The 19,966-nt window shown below is 49.0% G+C and overlaps 1 protein-coding gene across 1 annotated transcript in view; it reads right to left on the bottom strand.

Moving 5' to 3' along the window:
• The window catches only part of PELP1 (proline, glutamate and leucine rich protein 1), a 52,366-nt gene continuing 34,605 nt past the window's right edge, over window positions 2,206-19,966 (bottom strand). Inside the window, 13 exon segments of the mRNA XM_021067790.1 lie at window positions 2,206-2,355; window positions 2,474-3,726; window positions 3,729-3,918; window positions 4,055-4,261; window positions 4,401-4,456; window positions 5,050-5,209; window positions 5,346-5,493; window positions 5,625-5,741; window positions 5,819-5,907; window positions 6,211-6,298; window positions 6,430-6,559; window positions 6,716-6,866; window positions 7,149-7,208. Of these exon segments, the coding sequence (XP_020923449.1) occupies window positions 2,263-2,355; window positions 2,474-3,726; window positions 3,729-3,918; window positions 4,055-4,261; window positions 4,401-4,456; window positions 5,050-5,209; window positions 5,346-5,493; window positions 5,625-5,741; window positions 5,819-5,907; window positions 6,211-6,298; window positions 6,430-6,559; window positions 6,716-6,866; window positions 7,149-7,208 (2,742 nt within the window). The 3' untranslated portion in view covers window positions 2,206-2,262.

Genomic DNA, 19,966 nt, shown 5'->3' with positions numbered 1-19,966 from the left:
CGTCTCCAGAATTCAGTGATTTTGAAAAATCGCTACTACAGGAGTTTTCACACCTATGTACCTTTGTCCTTGTGGTGATCCTTAAGCCTCCTGCACCTAAAGAGCTGACAAGTTATAAGAGACATTTTAAGAATAAATAGGGAAATTTTTTGAGTATCACGTTACTCTTCTCATGTTTGAACGTGGTACTGTGCTTACGCAGAATAACAACCTACGTCTTAGGAAATAATGCTCAAGAACTTAGAGCTAAAGGGCCAAGATCTGCAACTTACTCTAATGTGATCCCATGAAAAAAATAAAGTGTACAGACATACATGTAGTGATGACAGAGCTAAGTGTCTACGTGTAGATACATAACAGATAAAAATTAACATGGCAAATGTTAATTGGTGAACCTATGCAAAAATTATATACTATACTGTACTTTCTCTGCAGGTTTAAAACTTTTCAAAACAATGGGGAGATGGGATTAAGATGGTAGAACAGAAGGACTGGCGCTCACCTTCTCTCATAAAAACAACATTACAACCAAATGCTGAACAACCTTCAACCAACTGGACTGCAAACTTTCAAAAAGATATCCTACTCCAGATGACAAAGTGGAGGCCACATCAACAGGTAGGACGGGTGATTACACGATATAAGCAACCCCATACCCCCTGGGTGGGAAGCCCACAGACTGGAAAGTAACTGTATCACAGAGACTCACCTACAGGAGCGAGAGTTCTGAGCCCCATGTCAGGTCCCCACGCCTGGGGATCTGGCAATGGGAGGAGCTCCTGGAGGAACTGGCATTGAAGGCCAGTGGGGCTTGTGTGCAGAAGCTCCATGGAACTGGGGGGAACGGGAGACCCCATTCTTGAAAGGCACACACAGGTTTTCATGTGCACGGGGTCCCAGGGCAAAGCAGAGGCTCCATAGGAATCTGGGTTGGACCTGAATGTAGTTCTCAGAGGATCTCCTGGGAAAACGGGGGGTGACTGTGGCTCGTTGTGGGGAAGGACACTGGGAGCAGAGCTCCCAGGAGTATTCATCAGCGTGCCTTTCTCTGGAGGTGGCCATTTGGGGAAAATAAGGCCCCACCCATCAGTGCTGAGAAGCCCCAGGCCAAACAATCCAGGTGGGATCACAGTCTATATATATATATAGACTCCTGTATCAAAACTTCAGGGTAACTACAAACCAAAAATCTACAACTGACACAAAAGTAAGAAAAATCTACTCAAATATAACACTAAAGAGAGTCGACAAACCACGAGAGGAAAGAACAAGGCAGGAAGGGAAAAAAAAACAAATTTTTCAAAACAACAAGTTGGTGGGGAAATTTTTTTAAACCCCTGCTAATTTTCCAAACATTAGCTCAAACATCACTCCTCAGGGGCCCTTCATGATCCATGCAGTTGGGAAGTCACTCCCCTTTCTGCATTTCCAAGCACTTAGGTTCTCACTGCAACAGACTGAGTGACTGACAAAACCACAGGGTGTCTACCTCACACACCCATAAACCTCCATACGCTCTCAGGCACACAGTTCTGGGCCAATGCTCACATGCACATCCCAACAAGTCCTAGAATAAGTATAATGGCTTAAAGGGATGAAACACTGGCTGGGAAATGTTCAGATCTCAAGAGTGGGTAGGAAGGCCTGGGGTGAACTTGGCAACTTTCTGCCAGGGAGGTGCTAGGTGAGGATGCTATCACTGGAAGGACCAGCCCTAGGATAGAGCTCATCCCCTACCCACCATGGATGCCCCTGGGGACCCAAGGTTCAAATGCCCACAATTCAATGACTAAACTCCTCTATGCTTTATCATCACTTTCTTAACTTCCACACAGCTCGCTCTTTCAGACCAAAGGCCCCTGTGCATTTGCACAGGTTCGCTCACTAGGACACTAAATCTCATAAAGGTCCCCCATTTCCTGGGTCACAAGGCTGCTTCCTTCCCGTTGGTGTCTTAACCACATAGACAACCCGGCACATATTTAGCGACAGCAAGAACAGCAAACAAACCCAGTTCTGACACTGTCTTGCTGCGTGACAAGACCCTCTGTTACCCGTGAGAGTCGATGGTTCCTCTTCTGCACAACGGAGCTGATAGGACAACCCAGCGCCACATTTGGGAAACATCGTAGATACAGGACAAGCCCAACAGACATTTGAGCTTCTGGCTGGGGACACAGTGGTGGCAAAAGGCAGGAGCAGCAGTCACTATCCAAGGACATAACTTTATTGGAAACGAGGCGCTGGGGGTGTAGGAGAGGGCTAGGAATCAGGCTCTGCGGCAGGTGGTGGCTTCTCGTCATCAGGGGGGCAATCAATGAAGTCAGCCAGCATGGCAGCTGTGTCATCCTGCTCCTTTTAGGGACAAAGACAGAAAATTTGAAACATTCGTACTCTGTAGAGTGGGTCAGGCTGCACAAGCAGCTACAGCCCCTTCTCGCAGCCGCCCCACCTTCCCACCTGGCCCGCTCACCTTTTCCTGGAGAGCCGTGGACTCTGTCTCCGTCTCCATTTCTTCTGCTGCAGATGTCTCTGGTGGGGGTGGCACCTTGTCACCCCCACCCTCAGCCCCCTCTTCCAACAGGGTTGGGGGCACAGAGGGCTCCTCTTCCACAAGCTCCTGGGGAGGTGGTGCTGTGGGGGGGCTCCCCGCTTCCCTCTCTGCCTCCCCCTGTGCAGGGAGTGCCTCCGGGACCAATGTGGGGGCCGTCTCAGGCCCAGGCGCCTCCTCGGCCCCCGGCTCCTCCACTTCCAACAGCAGGCCGGGCTCTGGTTCTGGCTCAGGCTGCACCTTGGGGGACTCGGCGGGGGGCAGAGCTGGAGGCAGGCTTGGGGGAGGAGGCCCCCCTTCTTCTACCTCCGCACCTGCCGAGCCAAACTCCAACTCTTCCACCTCTTCCAACTCTTCCTCCTCTTCCTCCTCCTCGTCCTCTTCCTCTTCCTCTAACTCACCTTCCTCTTCCTCAAATTCCTCCTCGAACTCTTCTTCCTCTTCCTCCTCTTCTTCAAAATACTCTTCTTCATCCTCCTCCTCTTCCTCAAAGTCTTCCTCCTCCTCCTCTTCCTCTTCTTCTTCCTCCTCTTCCTCTTCTTCCTCCTCCTCCTCCTCATCACTGCTGTTGATATTAATGACTGTCAAGTCTTCTTCCAGGGCTGGGGCTCCTCCACCACCAGGAGTCCCTTCAGGGACCAACTGGGGCGGAGGGAGGGTCGCAGGGCCAGGAACAGGAGTGGGCGGAGGGGGAGGGAGAGGCCCCGGGGCTGCGGGCAGCTCTTCTGGCTCCTCCTTGGCTGGCACAGGAGGGGAGGCTGCTGGTGGCCCAGCTGGGGCTACAGGGGGCGGTGTGGTGCCTGAGGGGGGTGGGGGCGGCAGGGGTGGCAGCCCCTCGGGCACGATCACCACACTGTCATCAGAGTCGCTTTCCAAGGAGATCTCCACATCGGACGCCTCCTCCTTGTCATAGTGGACAAAGGCTGGTCTGGGCACTCTCCCCCCAAAAGTTTCATCTGAGGGTAGAGTAGGTGGAGGAGTGCCACTCGGGGCAAGGACAGGCTCTTCGTTTGAGCCTGCCCGGTGGTTCTCAGGGCCAGGAAGGAGTCGAGGGGGTACAGACACCAAGCTGGAGCCAGAGAGGCCGAGGTGGTTGGCTGTGGCTGGAGGTCCAGGGCGTGCCGGGGGCATGGGGCCCACCGAGGGCATGGGGCCCGCCGAGGGCATGGGGCCGCCGAGGGCATGGGGCCCGCCGAGGGCATGGGGCCCGGGGGATGGAAGGCCGGAGCCCTGAATGGAGACGGAGCCTCAGGAGGGGGAACTGCGGCAGGGGTGGGACAGGTGGGGACCATGGACTGCAGGGTGGGAACCCGGGGGTGAGTGAGAGCAGCACAGGTCACCAGTGCTTCTGAGCAGAAAGAGGAGACCTGAGGAGGGAAGAAAGAAGAGAGCATCAGACCAGGAGCGCAGGCCTTCCCGGCCCTAGGAGGGAGAGACGACCAGCATTAGGAAGAAGAGAATCCAGAAAGCCGACAGGTGAACTCGGCCCAGGTCAGCAGTTACCTCCAAGCTGTCTTCTCTCTGGCCCAGGGAGAAAGCCTGCAGGGCACAGGCGAGAGGAGGCGGGCAGCGAGGAGAAGGTGCCAGCAGCAGGGCCAGCAGCAGGCGGTAGAGTTCGCGGCGACAGCGGGAGCTCGTGTATGGGGAGCTGCCCAGGACCTCGCCCTGCTGGACGCCCATGACCAGGGGGAGGACCAGCTCGTGCAGCCTCTGAAAAGGACGGAGGGCTCAACCGCGGTGTCCCCGAGATGACCCCACCCTTCCGGGGCCTCCTCCCAGGTATGAATGGACCCCAAGGGGACAGGGCAGTGGCCCCTCTCCAACCTCCATGGGACCAGGCTCCACTCACCCTGTGGGTCTCCTCCTTGATGAGAGGCCCGCACATGAGGATGGTACGGCTGAGGCCTGGGCAGGAGAGCGGCATGTAAGAGGCGGGCGGCTCCACCCCGGGGGGTCACCTACCTCCTCTAGGTATTTTCTCAACTGTAACGAGGGGGTGGTAGAAGCACCACCACAAAGGCTGGTGACCACCTCATGTAAATGAGACGTGGAGGTACAGCATCACCTGGCCAGGGAGATCTAGCACCTCCCCTCACACAGGGCAGGGCGGGCAAGCCATGACACAGACAGGACCCCAAAAAAACCATTCTGCGTCCAGACGAGCGACCGCTTAGGAAGCCCCACGGAGCAGCCTGCCTCTGGGGAGGGTAAGCCCCACAGGGCAAGGATCACCTCCTCTCCCTCCCCACCCTCAACGCAGCAGCACACAGCAGGGAAAGAGGATGCAGTGTCAACAGCGGGCCCCACCTCAGAGTAGGGCCGCCACCTAACAGCAGAGCCCAAGACTCACCTGCAGCCCTGGGAACCACGTGGCTTCTTTGCAAGCTTGGAGCTGATCATGCATTTTTTCTACACCCACCGCTTCAACAACTGCTTTAGGGCCATCACTCCCTGCCATCCCAGCACCCCGAGGTGCAGAGAGCACAGGCCTCACCCACCTCTCAGCGCAGCTGCACACACGTCACTGTTGGCATTGCTGTCCCCTTTCCGGTGGCTGGGTGGGGCTATGGGCTCACCCATGTCCAGCTTTAGCTTCTTGGGGGCGCTAGGCTTCCCGGTCTGCAAACCCCCATCAGGGCTCCCACGGGGACTGCGCAGCTGGCGGGGAGGGGAACATCAACCACACACAGGCCCAAAGGAAGGCAGGACAGTCGGGGCAGCATCGGGTCACAAGGTTGGTGAGGACAAGGGGCACAGGATGGGGCCATGGGACCGGCGCAGCAGCCTCACTCACCTTGAGGGCATCAGCTGGAGGGGAGATGTCACTGAGCAGGTGGGTGAGCAGCGCCTCTCCCGAGGCCCCGCCCTGAAGCACTCCGGCCGAGGCCCCGCACACCTGCACCCACAGCTCCAGGACAGCATACACCTTGGTCCGCATGGTGCTGTGGCGCGAGCAGAGGGCAGCTTGTGAGAGGTGTCGAGGTGCCCGCTCCTGCCTCCCCTCCCCGCACCCCCAGCCCACCCCCATCCTCTCACCCACCCTCTCCTCTTTCCTCTCTTCCTGGATGGTCACCTGTAAGGCCGCTCCTGGCCCGGAGAGAGGGTATCCCTGCCAATGCTCCAGGCACTGAGGACCTGGGGGAGCAGGCGGCTGATGAGGGCTCCGAAGCGCAGGAGCCGGCCTCCACACCTGGGGGCGAAGACAGCACCGTGAGCCCGTTCCCAGCGGGCCCAGCGCCTGCCCCGCAGCCTCCCGCTCCTACTCACGCGAGGATGAGCGCAGAGAGCAGGTCCAAGGCCTCGAGGTGGAGAGAGGGCAACAGCAGCAGCCGCAGCGGACCATCTCCAAGCAGGCTCTGCGGCACAAATGGGCCCAAATGAGGAGCGGGGAGGACAAGACGCGAGAGAGCAGTGCAGACAGATGCGCGCGTCCACACCGCCTCCCACCAGACCAAACTGCCGTCCTCTAAAGCAGAGCAGGGCGGGAGGACGAGGCGAGGGCTGGCCAAACCTCGTGGCAGTGACTCCACTGACCCCCAGCTCGCCCTCCCTGGGGAAGCATCAGCTACACGTGTTTCTACAACACAGGAGCACATCCACGCTGACGCGGCGCAGGGCAGGCGGCGAGGGATCCTGGGGGGAGGACGAACTCCACTTACAATGTTCCTGGCACTGACGCTGAGGGTCCGGCAGATGACATCCAAGACTTCTTGCACGGGGACAGAGACAGGGGCCCCAAACTCAGAGCTACAGAGAATCAGCAGGGAGACCTCAGGGGGGGGGGTCCATCAGCCTCCCTCCTCGTGAGGAAGACACCTTCTCGGCGCTCCTGCTCCAGGCCCTCACTCCCTCACTCCCTCCACCACTTGCTGACACACCTGAGCAGGAGCCCCAGGCAGCGGGCCAGCCCGGAAAACCTCTGCCGAAGCCGGAGAAGGACATGGGCGTCACCGTCCTCCGAGGGGGAGAGCAGCGCCTCCACCGCAGGGCCTTCGTACTGCATGGGAGCTGCACAGAAGCACAACCTCCTTCACGCACCAGGCCTGTCTTCCATCCCCTCCTTCCTTCCCTATTCTAATCCATTTTGCCTCAAAGTCATGGCCGCACCACTTCAGATCACCCGCCTGGTTCCCTCCTGCTCCGTTCCCCCACCACGGTCCCTACCTGTTTCTGCTCCCTCGTACAGGGCCCCAAGCAGGCCGTGCAGGGAAGCCAGCAGGCTGTGCAGCTCCTGCTCCCAGCTCTCGGTGTGCTTCAGGCCCTGGGAGAAGCCGGCTCCCAGAGAGGGCAGCCTGGAATAACACTCACAGGCCAGCTGCGGAAGAACAGCCGGAAACCCGGTCAGATGGGAAGCCACCAGCCATGGGGGTCCCAACCCCACCCGTGCTGAGGAAGACAGAGATCAGAGAAGCGGCGGGGACGAGGGGGCAGAAAGACCAAGAAGCAACAGGAGGCAGGAGTGCTGACTTAGAGGAGGCTGTGCAGGTTAACAGGGAGGGAGTGAGAACATGGCTGAGAAGCCACAACAGACAGAGAAACGGAAACGAGAAGCTCCCGCTCAGAGCCCAGGCCCTCCCTCTCCCTCTGTGCCCTTTACCTGCTGGAGCTGAGGGCTCAAGGCATCCACTCGAGACAGGAAAAATGAGGCCAGCTTGCCCTGGATGAGGGGAAAGAAAGGAGGCTGCGGGTCAGCTCCGCCCCTCCCAGCAGCAGATCAAGCCTCTTCCCTTTCCCGGGGCAGCAGCACGCTCCCAGGGCCCCCGCACCTGTGGGCAGCCACGCTCTCGGGGGAAAGGCATCCTGAGCACAGTTCTTGCCCTGAGCCTCCCTGTTTGGGGGCAAGGGTGGAGCTGTGCCCCCAGACAACTGAGCTTCCTCCTGCCAATTTTTGCAAAATAACAGTTCTCTCCCTCAAGCCAGAGGACACAGAGGACTGAAAAGCAGCAACCTCCCACCCCAACCCCTGCCATCTCAGACAAGAAGCCAGGTCCACGCTGGGAGTTGCCTGCTAAGCCGAGGTATGAGGGCAGGACAAGGTCAAGAAAGGAGGGAAGGCTGCCCAGCAGCCCCCAGGCAGCACCTCGCAGAGCGGCGACCTGTCAGCTCATGACAGCACTCCGCCCGCCAGGTGAAGGCATGAGTGAGGGACTGTTTAACTGGGGCCCTGATTATCTGGGGGCAGAAGCAAAGGGGCCTATGAACATGGATAGGAAAAAAAATTTTTCATTTTCACTAACCTGTGAGTGAAATATAATGTTTTGAACAAATGTAGACAAAAAGCCTCAGTTGCAATAGCAGTACCTGTGTTACCCCCAGAAATCACTCATTTTCATTTCCCATTGCAGCTGTAATTAGGGATCTTGCACGGTCATTCACATGCATCATGAGTTTTTTAGTAATTGTTAGACCTGCTGCTAGATCCTCTTGACTCGCTAATAAAGAAGCACATTCTCTACTCGATCACGATTTTGAACAGAATCAGCTTCTCTTGCAATTCCACTTATTTTACAGATTTAAAAACATTTTGAGACAAAATCCACTGGCACAAAAGGGCAAGAACACTGAAGTGGAACAGGATCCCTCATCCAGGGGGTCTGTCAGGAAGACAGATGTACGGAGAAAATCAAGGGCACCACGACAGGTAGAGGGGGAGGCTCAGGAGGGACCAAGGCTGGGAGGCAGGACTAGAGAGGGCGGGACTGCGACGGGCTTAGGACCAAGGATACAGATGATGAGAGAGGGGGAGGGAGAAACGGAGGAGCTGCAGACTCCAAGAGGACGGGCAGAAGCAGACTGATGCCTTAAACCCAGGCTAGTGTGCGAGGGCTTTACCAGGGGACGGGGGCATCACAGCACAAAGGGAAACTTCCAGAGGACAAGGAAGTCAGACCACCAGTCGGGGCAGGCACACGGCAGGGAACGTGCGTGAGGAAGGAGGACCGGGCAGCGCGAAGCTCAGAAAGTAACATCCAAAAGCCCCCCTGCCATCTGCCCTGCGGCAGGAGGCACTCCGGGCTGCTCACCAGGAGACCAGCACGGAGAGGGCTGACCCCAGGGCAGCAGAAGGCCTGGCACTGTTGCCCTTGGGACTTGGAGGGCATTTAGTGTCTGGTGAGGAAGGGTTCAGAACACTCTAAACCAAAACCAGCAACTGCCTCCAGCTGGCAGTTGCACCAGCTCCTCCTGGATATTTCTAAGAGTCACCAAAGCCTCATCTACGGTGGCACTCAGCCCTTTACCAACTAAATGCTCACATTTTCCCTGATTCTCTAACCCATAAAGCTGGACTCAGGTCAACAGAAGTCAGATGACGAGACCACAGTCAAGCTGAGCACAAGGACATGGCTCTGACCACGGGCCCACCCCAGGTGACCCGCAAAGCAGAGCAAAGTAACGGCCCTGGGAACGTTTTGGGAACATTTCACTTGAATGCGAGCGCACATGCACACACAGGTCCTGGGTGTCTCTCCGAGTGGGGTCAGTCTTCACACTGGTTTCAGGGAATGAATCAGCAGTCTGTCAAGGAGGAGCCTCTACGGGACTGACTTCATGGACTCACAAGGCTTGAGAGAGTTCCTTGGGGAGGAGCAGTCCTGAGCTTGGAGATGGCAACTGCCCTGGGAGCTGTGCACAGGGGCAGGGGACAGAGCAGATAAACTCGCCCATTATCAAGTTCCTAAGCACGGGCCTGCCAGAGATTCCAGCACAAACAGCCCCTGGGGCCTCTGCCCTAAAGACAAGATCAAACTCCTCCAGAGAGGAAGTTCTCCGATGACACTATACTCTGGAGAAATAAAGGCACAGGTGCCCTATACCAACACATGGAAGCTTTTGGAGCGGGCACTCAAAATGCAAGCCTCAACTCCAAAAACTACATGTCTGACAAACACTGAGTTATAGATGAATTCTCCTGACCAATCACAATGAAAATGAAGGGGCACTAGCAGAGGCCACGCAGATGACCCATCTACTCAAATTTTCAGCCTGAGGGTAACATTCACCTCTCCCTCCACTCTCCTGGGGGGATGCAGGTAGGTTCAGGAAACCCCACGCCAAGCTGAGTCACAACAGGCATATGCAATAAAACCTCATAAACTTGGACCAATGACGGGTCAGGGGTAAGATCTAGTCTGTGTAATTGGAGAAGATAATTTTCAGAGCATTTTACAAGATATTTTTTACCAAACTTAGTAAGCTTTAGTTTAAAAAGAGAGAGAGAAAAAGAAAAAAGAAAAGAAAAGAAAAAAACTTTACTCAATTTTGGTAAAATCCCTGAGTTACTCCAAAGGCTTCCTGACACCCAAAGATTCTACTCCTGCCATTAGCGGCGCTCATGTGAAAACTCTTCCCTGAGAAATATCATCTGCTCCAGGCTTTTCAAATACTGCAAGGAACCAGTTACCAAAGCCTTGGTAAGTACCACTCCCAGAGCACAGCACACATACCTGCAGGGCTCTGAGTCTGGCTCACAATCCTTCCCAAGCCACTAACATTTGATCAGAGCTGGCATCAAGGGAAAGCCTATCTGCCAATCCTGTCTGACAGGAGTTTGGTTTGGTGGGAAAAAATACAGGCTTGAAAGATAAACAATTCCAGCTCATGCCCTGGTTTGACAACTACCAGATACACAAGCTTGGGTTAAGTTAGTTAAACCCTTAAGTTTGGGTTAAGTTAGCTGTGGTTGCCAAGGGGGAGTGGGGAGGGACTGGGATGGACTGGGGATTTGGGGTTAGCAGATGCAAACAATTCATTTAGAATGAAAAAAACAATAAGGTCCTACTGTATAGCACAGGGAACTGTATCCAATCTCGCAGGATAGAGCATGATGGGGAAGTATTTTTAAAAAAAGAATGCGTAAGTACATATGACAGAATCACTTTGCTGTACAGCAGAAATTAATACAACACTGGAAATCAACTATAATTTTAAAAGAGAAACAAAAATAAAAAGTCTATAAATACCAAATGCTACAGAGGGTGTGGAGAAAAGAGAACCCTCCTACACTGTCAGTAGGAATGTAAATCAATACAACCACCATGGAAAAAAATTATGGAGGTTCTGCGGAAAAGTGAAAACTAAAAATTACCATAGGATTCAGCAATCTCATTCCTACGACTATATCAGGAAAAAACTATAATTCAAAAGGATACGTGAACCCCAATGTTCATAGCAGCATTATTCACAATAGCCAAGACACAGAAACAACCTAAATGTCCATCTGCAGATGAATGGATTAAGAAGATGTGGTACACCTATACAATGGAATACTATTCAGCCATAAAAAAGAACAAATCAATGCCATTTGCAGCACCATGGATGGAACTGAGTGAAGTAAGTCAGAAAGAGAAAGATAAATACCATATGGGAATCTAAAATAGGACCCAAATGAACCTGTCTACAAAACAGAAACAGACTCACAGACATAAACAACAGACTTGTGGTTGCCAAGCGAGAGGGAGGGAGTAGACTGGGAGTTTGGGGTTAGTAGAGGCAATTACGTTTATAAAGGATAAACAACAAGGTCCTACTGTATAGCACAGGGAACTACAGCCAATCTCCTGAGATAGATCATGATGGAAAATAAAAAATTAAAAAAAAAAAGGAATTTACAAACAATAACAGACATAAAAGGAGAAACTGACTGGAATACAATAACAGTAGGAGACTTTCTACCCCACTCGCATCAATGGATAGATCTTCTAGAAAGAAAATCAATAAAGCAACAGAGATCCTAAATGACATTTTAAATTGATAAGTTGATATTTCCAGGACATTACAAAAAAACCACAAAATAGTCTTTGCAAGTGCACATAAAACACTCTCTAGGATTGACCACATACTGGGGCACAAAACTAACCTCAACAAATTTTTAGTATAGGAATTATTTCAGGAGTTCCCATCATGGCTCAGTGGTAACAAACCTGACTAGTATCCATGAGAACACAGGTTCAATCCCTGGCCTTGCTCAGTGGGTTAAGGAGCCGGCATTGCTGTGAGCTGTGGTATAGGTCACAGACACAGCTCAGATTCCACGTTGCTATGGCTATGGCACAGGCTGGCAGCTGCAGCTTCAATTCAACCCCTAGCCTGGGAACTTCCATGTGCCACAAGTACAGCCATAAAAAGAAAAAAAAAAAAAAAAGAAGAAGTAGTAGATAATTTGAAAAGACTGATCACTGGAAAAGAAACTGAATATGTAACAAAAACACTCCTTACAAACAAAAGTCCAGGACCAGATGGCTTCACAGGCAAATTCTACCAAACATACAAAGAACTCATACCCATCCTACTTAAACTCTTCCAAAAGATTGAAGAAGAAACAGTCCCAGGAGTTCCCTTATGGTGCAATGGCAACAAAACCGACTAGGAACCATGAGGTTGCAGGTTCGATCCCTGGCCTTGCTCAGTAGGTTAAGGAACCGGCGTTGCAGTGAGCTGTGGTGTAGGTCGCAGACATGGCTTGGATCCTGTGTTGCTATGGCTGTGGCGTAGGCCAATTAGACCTCTAACCTGGGAACCTCCATATGCCACGAGTGCAGCCCTCAGAAAAGCCAAAAAAAAAGTAAAGAAAAAATAGTCCCAAAGACATTCTATGATGCCACCAAAACCAGACAAAGATACTACCGAAAAAGAAAATTAGAGCCCAATATCTTTGACGAATATAGACAAAAAAATTCTCAACAAAATTTTAGCCATCAGAATCCAGCAACACATAAAATGATCATACACCACGACCAAGTGGGATTCATCCCAGGTTCACAAGGATGGTTCAACATATGCAAATCAATCAACATCACACACCACATTAACAAAAGCAAAGTCAAAAACCACATGATCATCTCAATAGGTGAAGAAAAAGCATTTGGCAAAGTCCAACACCCGTTCATGATAAAAACTCTTACCCAAGTGGGTATAGAGGGAACGTACCTTAACATGATCAAAGCCATTGATGACAAGCCCACAGCCAAAATAAAAGCTGAAAGCCTTCCCACTAAAATCTGGAACAAGACAAGGATGCCCACTCTCACCACCTTTATTCAACACTGTATTGGAAGTCCTAGCCGCAACAATCAGACAAACAAAAGAAATAAAGGTATCCAAATTGGTGGGAATCTGGGGTTAAGAGATGCAAGCTATTGCATTTGGAATGGATAAGCAATGAGATCCTGCTGTATAGCACTGGTAACTATATCTAGTCACTTCCTCTGATGGAGGATAATGTGAGAAAAAGAATGTATATGTGTATGTGTGACTGGGTCACTTTGCTGTACAGTAGAAAATTGACAGAACACTGTAAACCAGCTACAAAGGAAAAAATTAAAATAAATAAAATTTCAAAAAAAAGATTAAAAACAATCAATCAAACAAAAAGGTATCCAAATTGGAAGAGAAGGGGTAAAATTGTCAACACGCAGATGACATAATACTAAATATAGAAAACCCTAAGGACTCCACACAAAAACTACTCAATCTGATCAACAAATCCAGCAAAGTAGCAGGATACAAGATTAACATTCAAGATTGGCTGCATTTCTGTATACGAACAATAAAATATTAGAATATAAAAAAAACAATACTCTTTAAAATCACACCCAAAAAAAAGTATCGGACAAGATCAGGAAGATGGAGGGGAAAGACGTGATGTTCACCTTCTCCACAAACTCATCAAAAAGAAAAGCCACCTACACGTAGAACGATTCACACAGGACATCTACTGAGCCCTGGCAGAAGACCTGAAACCTCCAAAAAGGGCAAGAAACCCTCCACATAACCTGGTAGAACAAAAGGAAAAAAAGACAGGGAGAGAGCGGAAAAAAGGAATCAGAATGGGACCAGCACTCCTGAGAGGGAGCTGTGAAAAAGGAAAGGAACCCACACCCTGGGAAGCCACCTGACAGCGAGATCGGCCGAGACAGAGGGTCCTCACAGCTGCACAGAAAAGCACAGCAGGTGGACTGAGGAGGGCGAAGCAGCGAGAGAGCCACACAGATCATCTGTACCACCGCCCCTGGACACCACAGCCTGAGATGCTCGGGCGGAGGCTGGGCACTGAGACTCAGGCTCCAGAGGTCAGTTCCGGGGAGAGGACTAGGGTTGGCAGTGTGGAGACAGCCTGAGGGAGCGAGGGAGCAGTGCGCCGCGGACTGGGGAGTAGAGCACAGCTGAGGAAAGCCAGGAGGTGGGCTGGGCCTGCAGGAGAAGCAAGGGGCCACTGCTGGGGAAGTCAAGAGGATGAGGAAAGGGAGTTCCTGTCGTGGCTCAGAGGAAACAAATCCAACTAGTAACCAGGAGGTTGCGGGTTCAATCCCTGGCCTTGTTCAGTGGGTTAGGGATCCAGCGTTGCCATGAGCTGTGGTGTAGGTCACAGATGCAGCTCAGATCTGGCGTTGCTATAGCTCTGGCTTAGGCCGGCAGCTATATCTCTGATTAGACCCCTAGCCTAGGAACCTCCATATGCCATGGGTGCGGCCCTAAAAAGACTAAAGACACACACACCAAAAAAAAAAAAAAAAAAAAAAAAAAAAAAAAAAAAAAGGAGGATGAGGAGTGGACAGCCACAGGATACCTCTACGCACTCTTGGACTCTTGGAGGGCGGGGCTATAGGTGGCAGCACCTCAAGTGCAGGCTAAGAGTGATGGGCTGCTTCTTATATATTCTACAGATGGCAGGAAAACCACTACAAGTTATCTCAGACTCCAAAGATGGGTGTGACCTGCCACCACCAAGGCCTATGAACAGGCACCACTTGCAGCCCCAGTCACCTCAGAGGTCGGCACAGAGGAGGGCACTGCAACCAAGAACCACCCATTGTTGCTCTCACTCCCTGGGAATGCACACGCCCTGCCACAGCCACTGATAAATGCTCCAGGCGCTGTCTAAACCTGCCTGAATCTTACTGCCACGTCCCAGGGCCCTGCACTAGAAGCAGCCTGTGCCATCTTCTCACAGGGCTTGCTACTGTCAAGGGCCCAGCAACCAAGCACTGACTACAAGCCCTGCCCATTGCCTCCATCTCCCTGGGAGCACACGCAGCACCTATCAAGGAGATAACAGCCTGCACACACTGAGGAAAGAAACAGCAAGCATCCAAACCCACAAGCCAAAAATAAATAGTAAGCCCTCACAAAATACCCAGGGGCACTCTCACATACAAATAGCCCTCCAAGACTGCAGTAGTTGTTTTCCCTAAACTCACAGAATAAGAAAAATATAAGCATCTCCCAAAGCAATAGAAATTAGAGCAAAAATAAACCCATGGGACCTCATCAAACTGAAAAGCTTTTGCACAGCAAAGGAAACCAAAAAGAAAACAAAAAGACAACTTACAGAATGGGAGAAAATAGTTTCAAATGATGCAACTGACAAGGGCTTAATCTCTAGAATATACAAGCAACTTATACAACTCAACAGCAAAAAAGCCAATCAATCAATGGAAAAATGGGCAAAAGACCTGAATAGACATTTCTCCAAGGAAGATATACAGATGGCCAACAAACACATGAAAAAATGCTCAACATCGCTGATTATAAGAGAAATGCAAATCAAAACTACCATGAGATACCACCTCACACCAGTCAGAATGGCCATCATTAATAAATCCACAAAGAACAAGTGCTGGAGGGGCTGTGGAGAAAAGGGAACCCTCCTGCACTGTTGGTGGGAATGTAAACTGGTACAGCCACTATGGAGAACAGTTTGGAGATACCTTAGAAATCTATACATAGAACTTCCATATGACCCTGCAATCCCACTCTTGGGCATCTATCCGGACAAAGCTCTACTTAAAAGAGACACATGCACCCGCATGTTCATTGCAGCCCTATTCACAATAGCCAGGACATGGAAACAACCCAAATGTCCATCGACAGAGGATTGGATTCGGAAGATGTGGTATATATACACAATGGAATACTACTCAGCCATAAAAAAGGATGACATAATGCCATTTGCAGCAACATGGATGGAACTAGAAAATCTCATACTGAGTGAAATGAGCCAGAAAGACAAAGACAAATACCATATGATATCACTTATAACTGGAATCTAATATCCAGCACAAATGAACATCTCCTCAGAAAAGAAAATCATGGACTTGGAGAAGAGACTTGTGGTTGCCTGATGGGAGGGGGAGGGAGTGGGAGGGATGGGGAGCTTGGGCTTATCAGACACAACCTAGAATAGATTTACAAGGAGATCCTGCTGAATAGCATTGAGAACTATGTCTAGATACTCATGTCGCAACAGAAGAAAGGGTGGGGGAAAAAACTGTAACTGCAATGTATACATCTAAGGATGACCTGACCCCCTTGCTGTACAGTGGGAAAATAAAAAAAAAAAAATAAAAATAAAAATAAAAATGGCAAAAAAAAAAGAAAGAAAAATATAAGCAAAATGAAGAAGCTCCGGAGCCATGCCCAGTTAAAAGAACAGGAGAATTCACCTGAAGAGCCAACAATGAAACAGACCTCTGCATTCTAACAGACACCGAGTTCAAAAGGGAGGCAGTGAAAATACTGAAGGAATTAAGGGCGAATATGAAGAAATTAAGCGTGGATATGGACAGTAATGAGATGACTTTAGAAAGGAACTAGAAGACATGAGGAGGAGCCAAGAAATATTAGAAAATTCATCTGCAGAGACACAAACTGAATTAAAGGCACTGAAGAGCAGAATGAATAATGCAGAGGAACGAATTACTGAGTTGGAAGACAGAGTAATGGAAATCCCCCGATCAGGACAGAAGACAGAAAACCAAGTGAAAAAACATGAAAGCAAGATAAGAGAGCTATGGGATAATATAAAGCTGACCAATCTACACATAATAGGGATTCCAGAAGGAGAAGAAAAAGAAAAGGAGATGGAAACAGATATCGGGAGTTCCCATCATGGCACAGCAGAAACGAATCCGACTAGGAACCATGAGGTTGCAGGTTCGATCCCTGGCCTTGCTCAGTGGGTTAAGAATCCGGCACTGCTGTGAGCTGTGGTGCAAGTCGCAGATGCGGCTCAGATCCCGAGGCTGTGGCTCTGACATAGACCAGGAGCAACAGCTCCGATTAGATCCCTAGCCTCAGAACCTCTAAATGCCACAGGTGCAGCCCTAAAAAGGACAAAAAGACAAAAAGACAAACAAACAAAAAAAAGGAAACATATCAAGATACAGGAAGCACAGAGGGCCCCAAACAAGATGAATCCAAACAGGCACACAGCAAGACATATAGTAAAAAAAAAATGGCAAAGTAAAGATAAAGACAGGATCCCAAAGGCAGCAGAGGAAAACAAAGAGTTAATTACAAGGGAATCCCTATAAAGCTATCAGCTGAATTCTCTACGGAAATACTACAAGCCAGAAGAGAATGGCAAGGTATATTCAAAGATCTAAAAGGGAAAATTTTCAGCCTAGAATATCTACCCAGCAAGGATATCATTTAAAATGGAAGGAGAGAGGAGTTCCCGTCGTGGCACAGTGGATAACGAATCCGACTAGGAACCATGAGCTTGCGGATTCGATCCCTGGCCTTGCTCAGTGGGTTAAGCTTCCGGCGTTGCTGTGAGCTGTGGTGTATGTAGGTCACAGACGCTAGGATCCCGTGTTGCAGTGGCTCTGGTGTAGGCCGGCAGCTACAGCTCCGATTCGACCCCTAGCCTGGGAACCTCCATATGCTGCTTGAATGGCCCTACAAAAGGCAAAAAGACCAAAAAAAAAAATAAAAAATAAAATAATAAAATAAAATGAAAGGTGAGAGAGAATTTCTCCAAGAAACAAAAACTGAAAGTGTACAGCAATACTAATCCCACTCTAAAAGAAATACTGAAAGGGCCCCTCTAAATAAAAAGCAAGAAGGAATAGGATAGAGGAAATCACAGCTGGAAAAGTAATCACTTAATTAAGCCAGTATATATAAAAGGAAAAAAAAAACCTATTGTAAAGCAACAAGGGAACAGCAAAAGGACAAACAGGAAGATGCTAGTAAAGGCACCCAAATCCTAAAAGGGGGGGAAGGAAAGTAAGAAATACTAGACTCGTTTTTTCTAGAATGTGTTTGGGCCTACATGTGACCATCAAGCTAAAGCAAGCAGATAGAGGAAGGGGTTAACATACTTGAAAAACAGGGTAGCCACAGATCAAAACCAAACAACACTTTCACAAAAACTAAAAAGGCAAGGACACAAGCATAAAAGGAACTCATCCAACCAAAAAAACGAACAAAGGAGAAACCAAGAACTGACTGGACAACAAGGTTTAAAACGGCAATGAATACGTATTTGTCAATAATTACCTTAAATGTCAAGGGACTGAATGCTCCAATCCAAAGACACAGACTGGCAGACTGGATAAAAAGCAAGAGCCTACAACATGCTGCCTGCAAGAGACTCACCTTGGCGCAAGGATGCATGTAAATTAAAAGTGAGGGGATGGAAACATCTATTTCATGCGAGTGGACAGGACAGGAAAGCAGGAGTTGCAATGCTCTCAGCACACAAAATAGACTTTAAAACGAAGACCATAAAGACAAAGAAGGACACTTTTTAATGATGAAAGGATCGATTCAAGAAGAGGATATTACTCTCGTCAATATATGCACCCCTAATACAGGAGCACCCACATACACACAACAAATCCTAGCAGACAGAAAAGGAGAAACTGAGGGAATACACCAATAGTAGGAGACTTTAACACCCCACTCACCTCAGTGGACAGATCCTCTAGACAGAAAATCAGTAAGGCAACAGAGATCCTAAAGGCCCCAATAGAACAGTTAGACCTAATTGATATTTTCAGGACATTACATACAAAAAACCCACAACATACACTCTTTTCAAGCACACAGGGAATGTTCTCAAGGACTAACCACATACTAGGGCACAAAACTAACCTCAACAAATTGAAGAGTATAGAAATTATTTCAGGTATCTTCTCTGACCACAGTGGCACAACTAGAAATCAACTACAGGCAAAGAAATGAGAAAAAACCAACTGCATGGAGACTAAACAACATGCTACCAAAACAAAACAAAACAAAAACCACCAAGAGGTCAAAGAGGAAATCAAAACAAATTTAAAAATACCTAGAGACAAATGATAATGAACACACAACCATTCAAAATCTGTGGGATGCCACAAAAGCAGTGCTTAAGGGGAAGTTCATAGCAATGCTGGTCTTCCTCAAAAGAGAAGAAAAAAAATGTCATATTGACAACTTTACCTATCACCTAAAAGAATTAAGGAAAAAGAAAACCTAAAGTCAGCAGAAGGAAGGAAATCATAAAGATCAGAGAGGAAATCAATAAAAGTCAAAAAAAAAAAAATCAATAAAACCAAGAGCTGGTTCTTTGAAAGGGTAAACAAAATTGACAAACCTCTGGCCTGACTCACCAAGAAGAGAGAAAACTCAAATGAAATAAGAGATGAAAAAGGACAAATCTCAACAGATACTGCAGAAATCCAAAAAACAAACAAAAAACCATAAGAGAATACTGTGAACAATTATATGCCAACAAATTTGACAACCTAGAAGAAATTGAAAATGTTCTAGAGACATACAGCCCACCAAAACTGAATCAAGAAGAAACAGATCAATTGAACAGACCAATCACCAGAAATGAAATTGAATATGTAAGAAAAGCACTCCCTACAAACAAAAGTCCCAAACCAGATGGCTTCACAGGCGAATTCTACCAAACATACCAAGAAGAACTTTTTTTTTTGTCTTTTTTTTTTTTTTTTTTCCATTTCTTGGGCCGCTCCCGGGGCATATGGAGATTCCCAGGCTAGGGGTCGAATTGGAACTGTAGCCGCAGGCCTACACCAGGGCCACGGCAACGCGGAATCCGAGCCGCATCTGCGACCTACACCACAGCTCACGGCAACGCCGGATCCATAACCCACTGAGCAAGGGCAGGGATCGAACCCGCAACCTCATGATTCCTAGTCGGATTCGTTAACCACTGTGCCACGATGGGAACTCCCCCAAGAAGAACTTATATTCACTCTTCTTAAACTTTCATGAATGCTGAAGAAGAAGGAATAATCCCAAAGACATTCTATGATGCCACCATCACCCTAATACCAAAACCAGACAACGATACTACCGAAAAAGAAAATTAGAGCCCAATATCTTTGACGAATATAGACACAAAAATTCTCAACAAAATTTTAGCCAACAGAATCCAGCAACACATAAAATGATCATACACCACAACCAAGTGGGATTCATCCCAGGTTCACAAGGATGGTTCAACATATGCAAATCAATCAACATCACACACCACATTAACAAAAGCAAAGTCAAAAACCACATGATCATCTCAATAGATGCAGAAAAAATATTTGGCAAAGTCCAACACCCATTCATGATAAAAACTCTTACCCAAGTGGGTGTAGAGGGAACATACCTTAACATGATCAAAGC

The sequence above is a fragment of the Sus scrofa genome, chromosome 12, assembly GCF_000003025.6.
Source record: "Sus scrofa isolate TJ Tabasco breed Duroc chromosome 12, Sscrofa11.1, whole genome shotgun sequence".
NCBI lineage: Eukaryota > Metazoa > Chordata > Mammalia > Artiodactyla > Suidae > Sus > Sus scrofa.
This window is presented reverse-complemented; position numbering and strand designations above follow the sequence as displayed.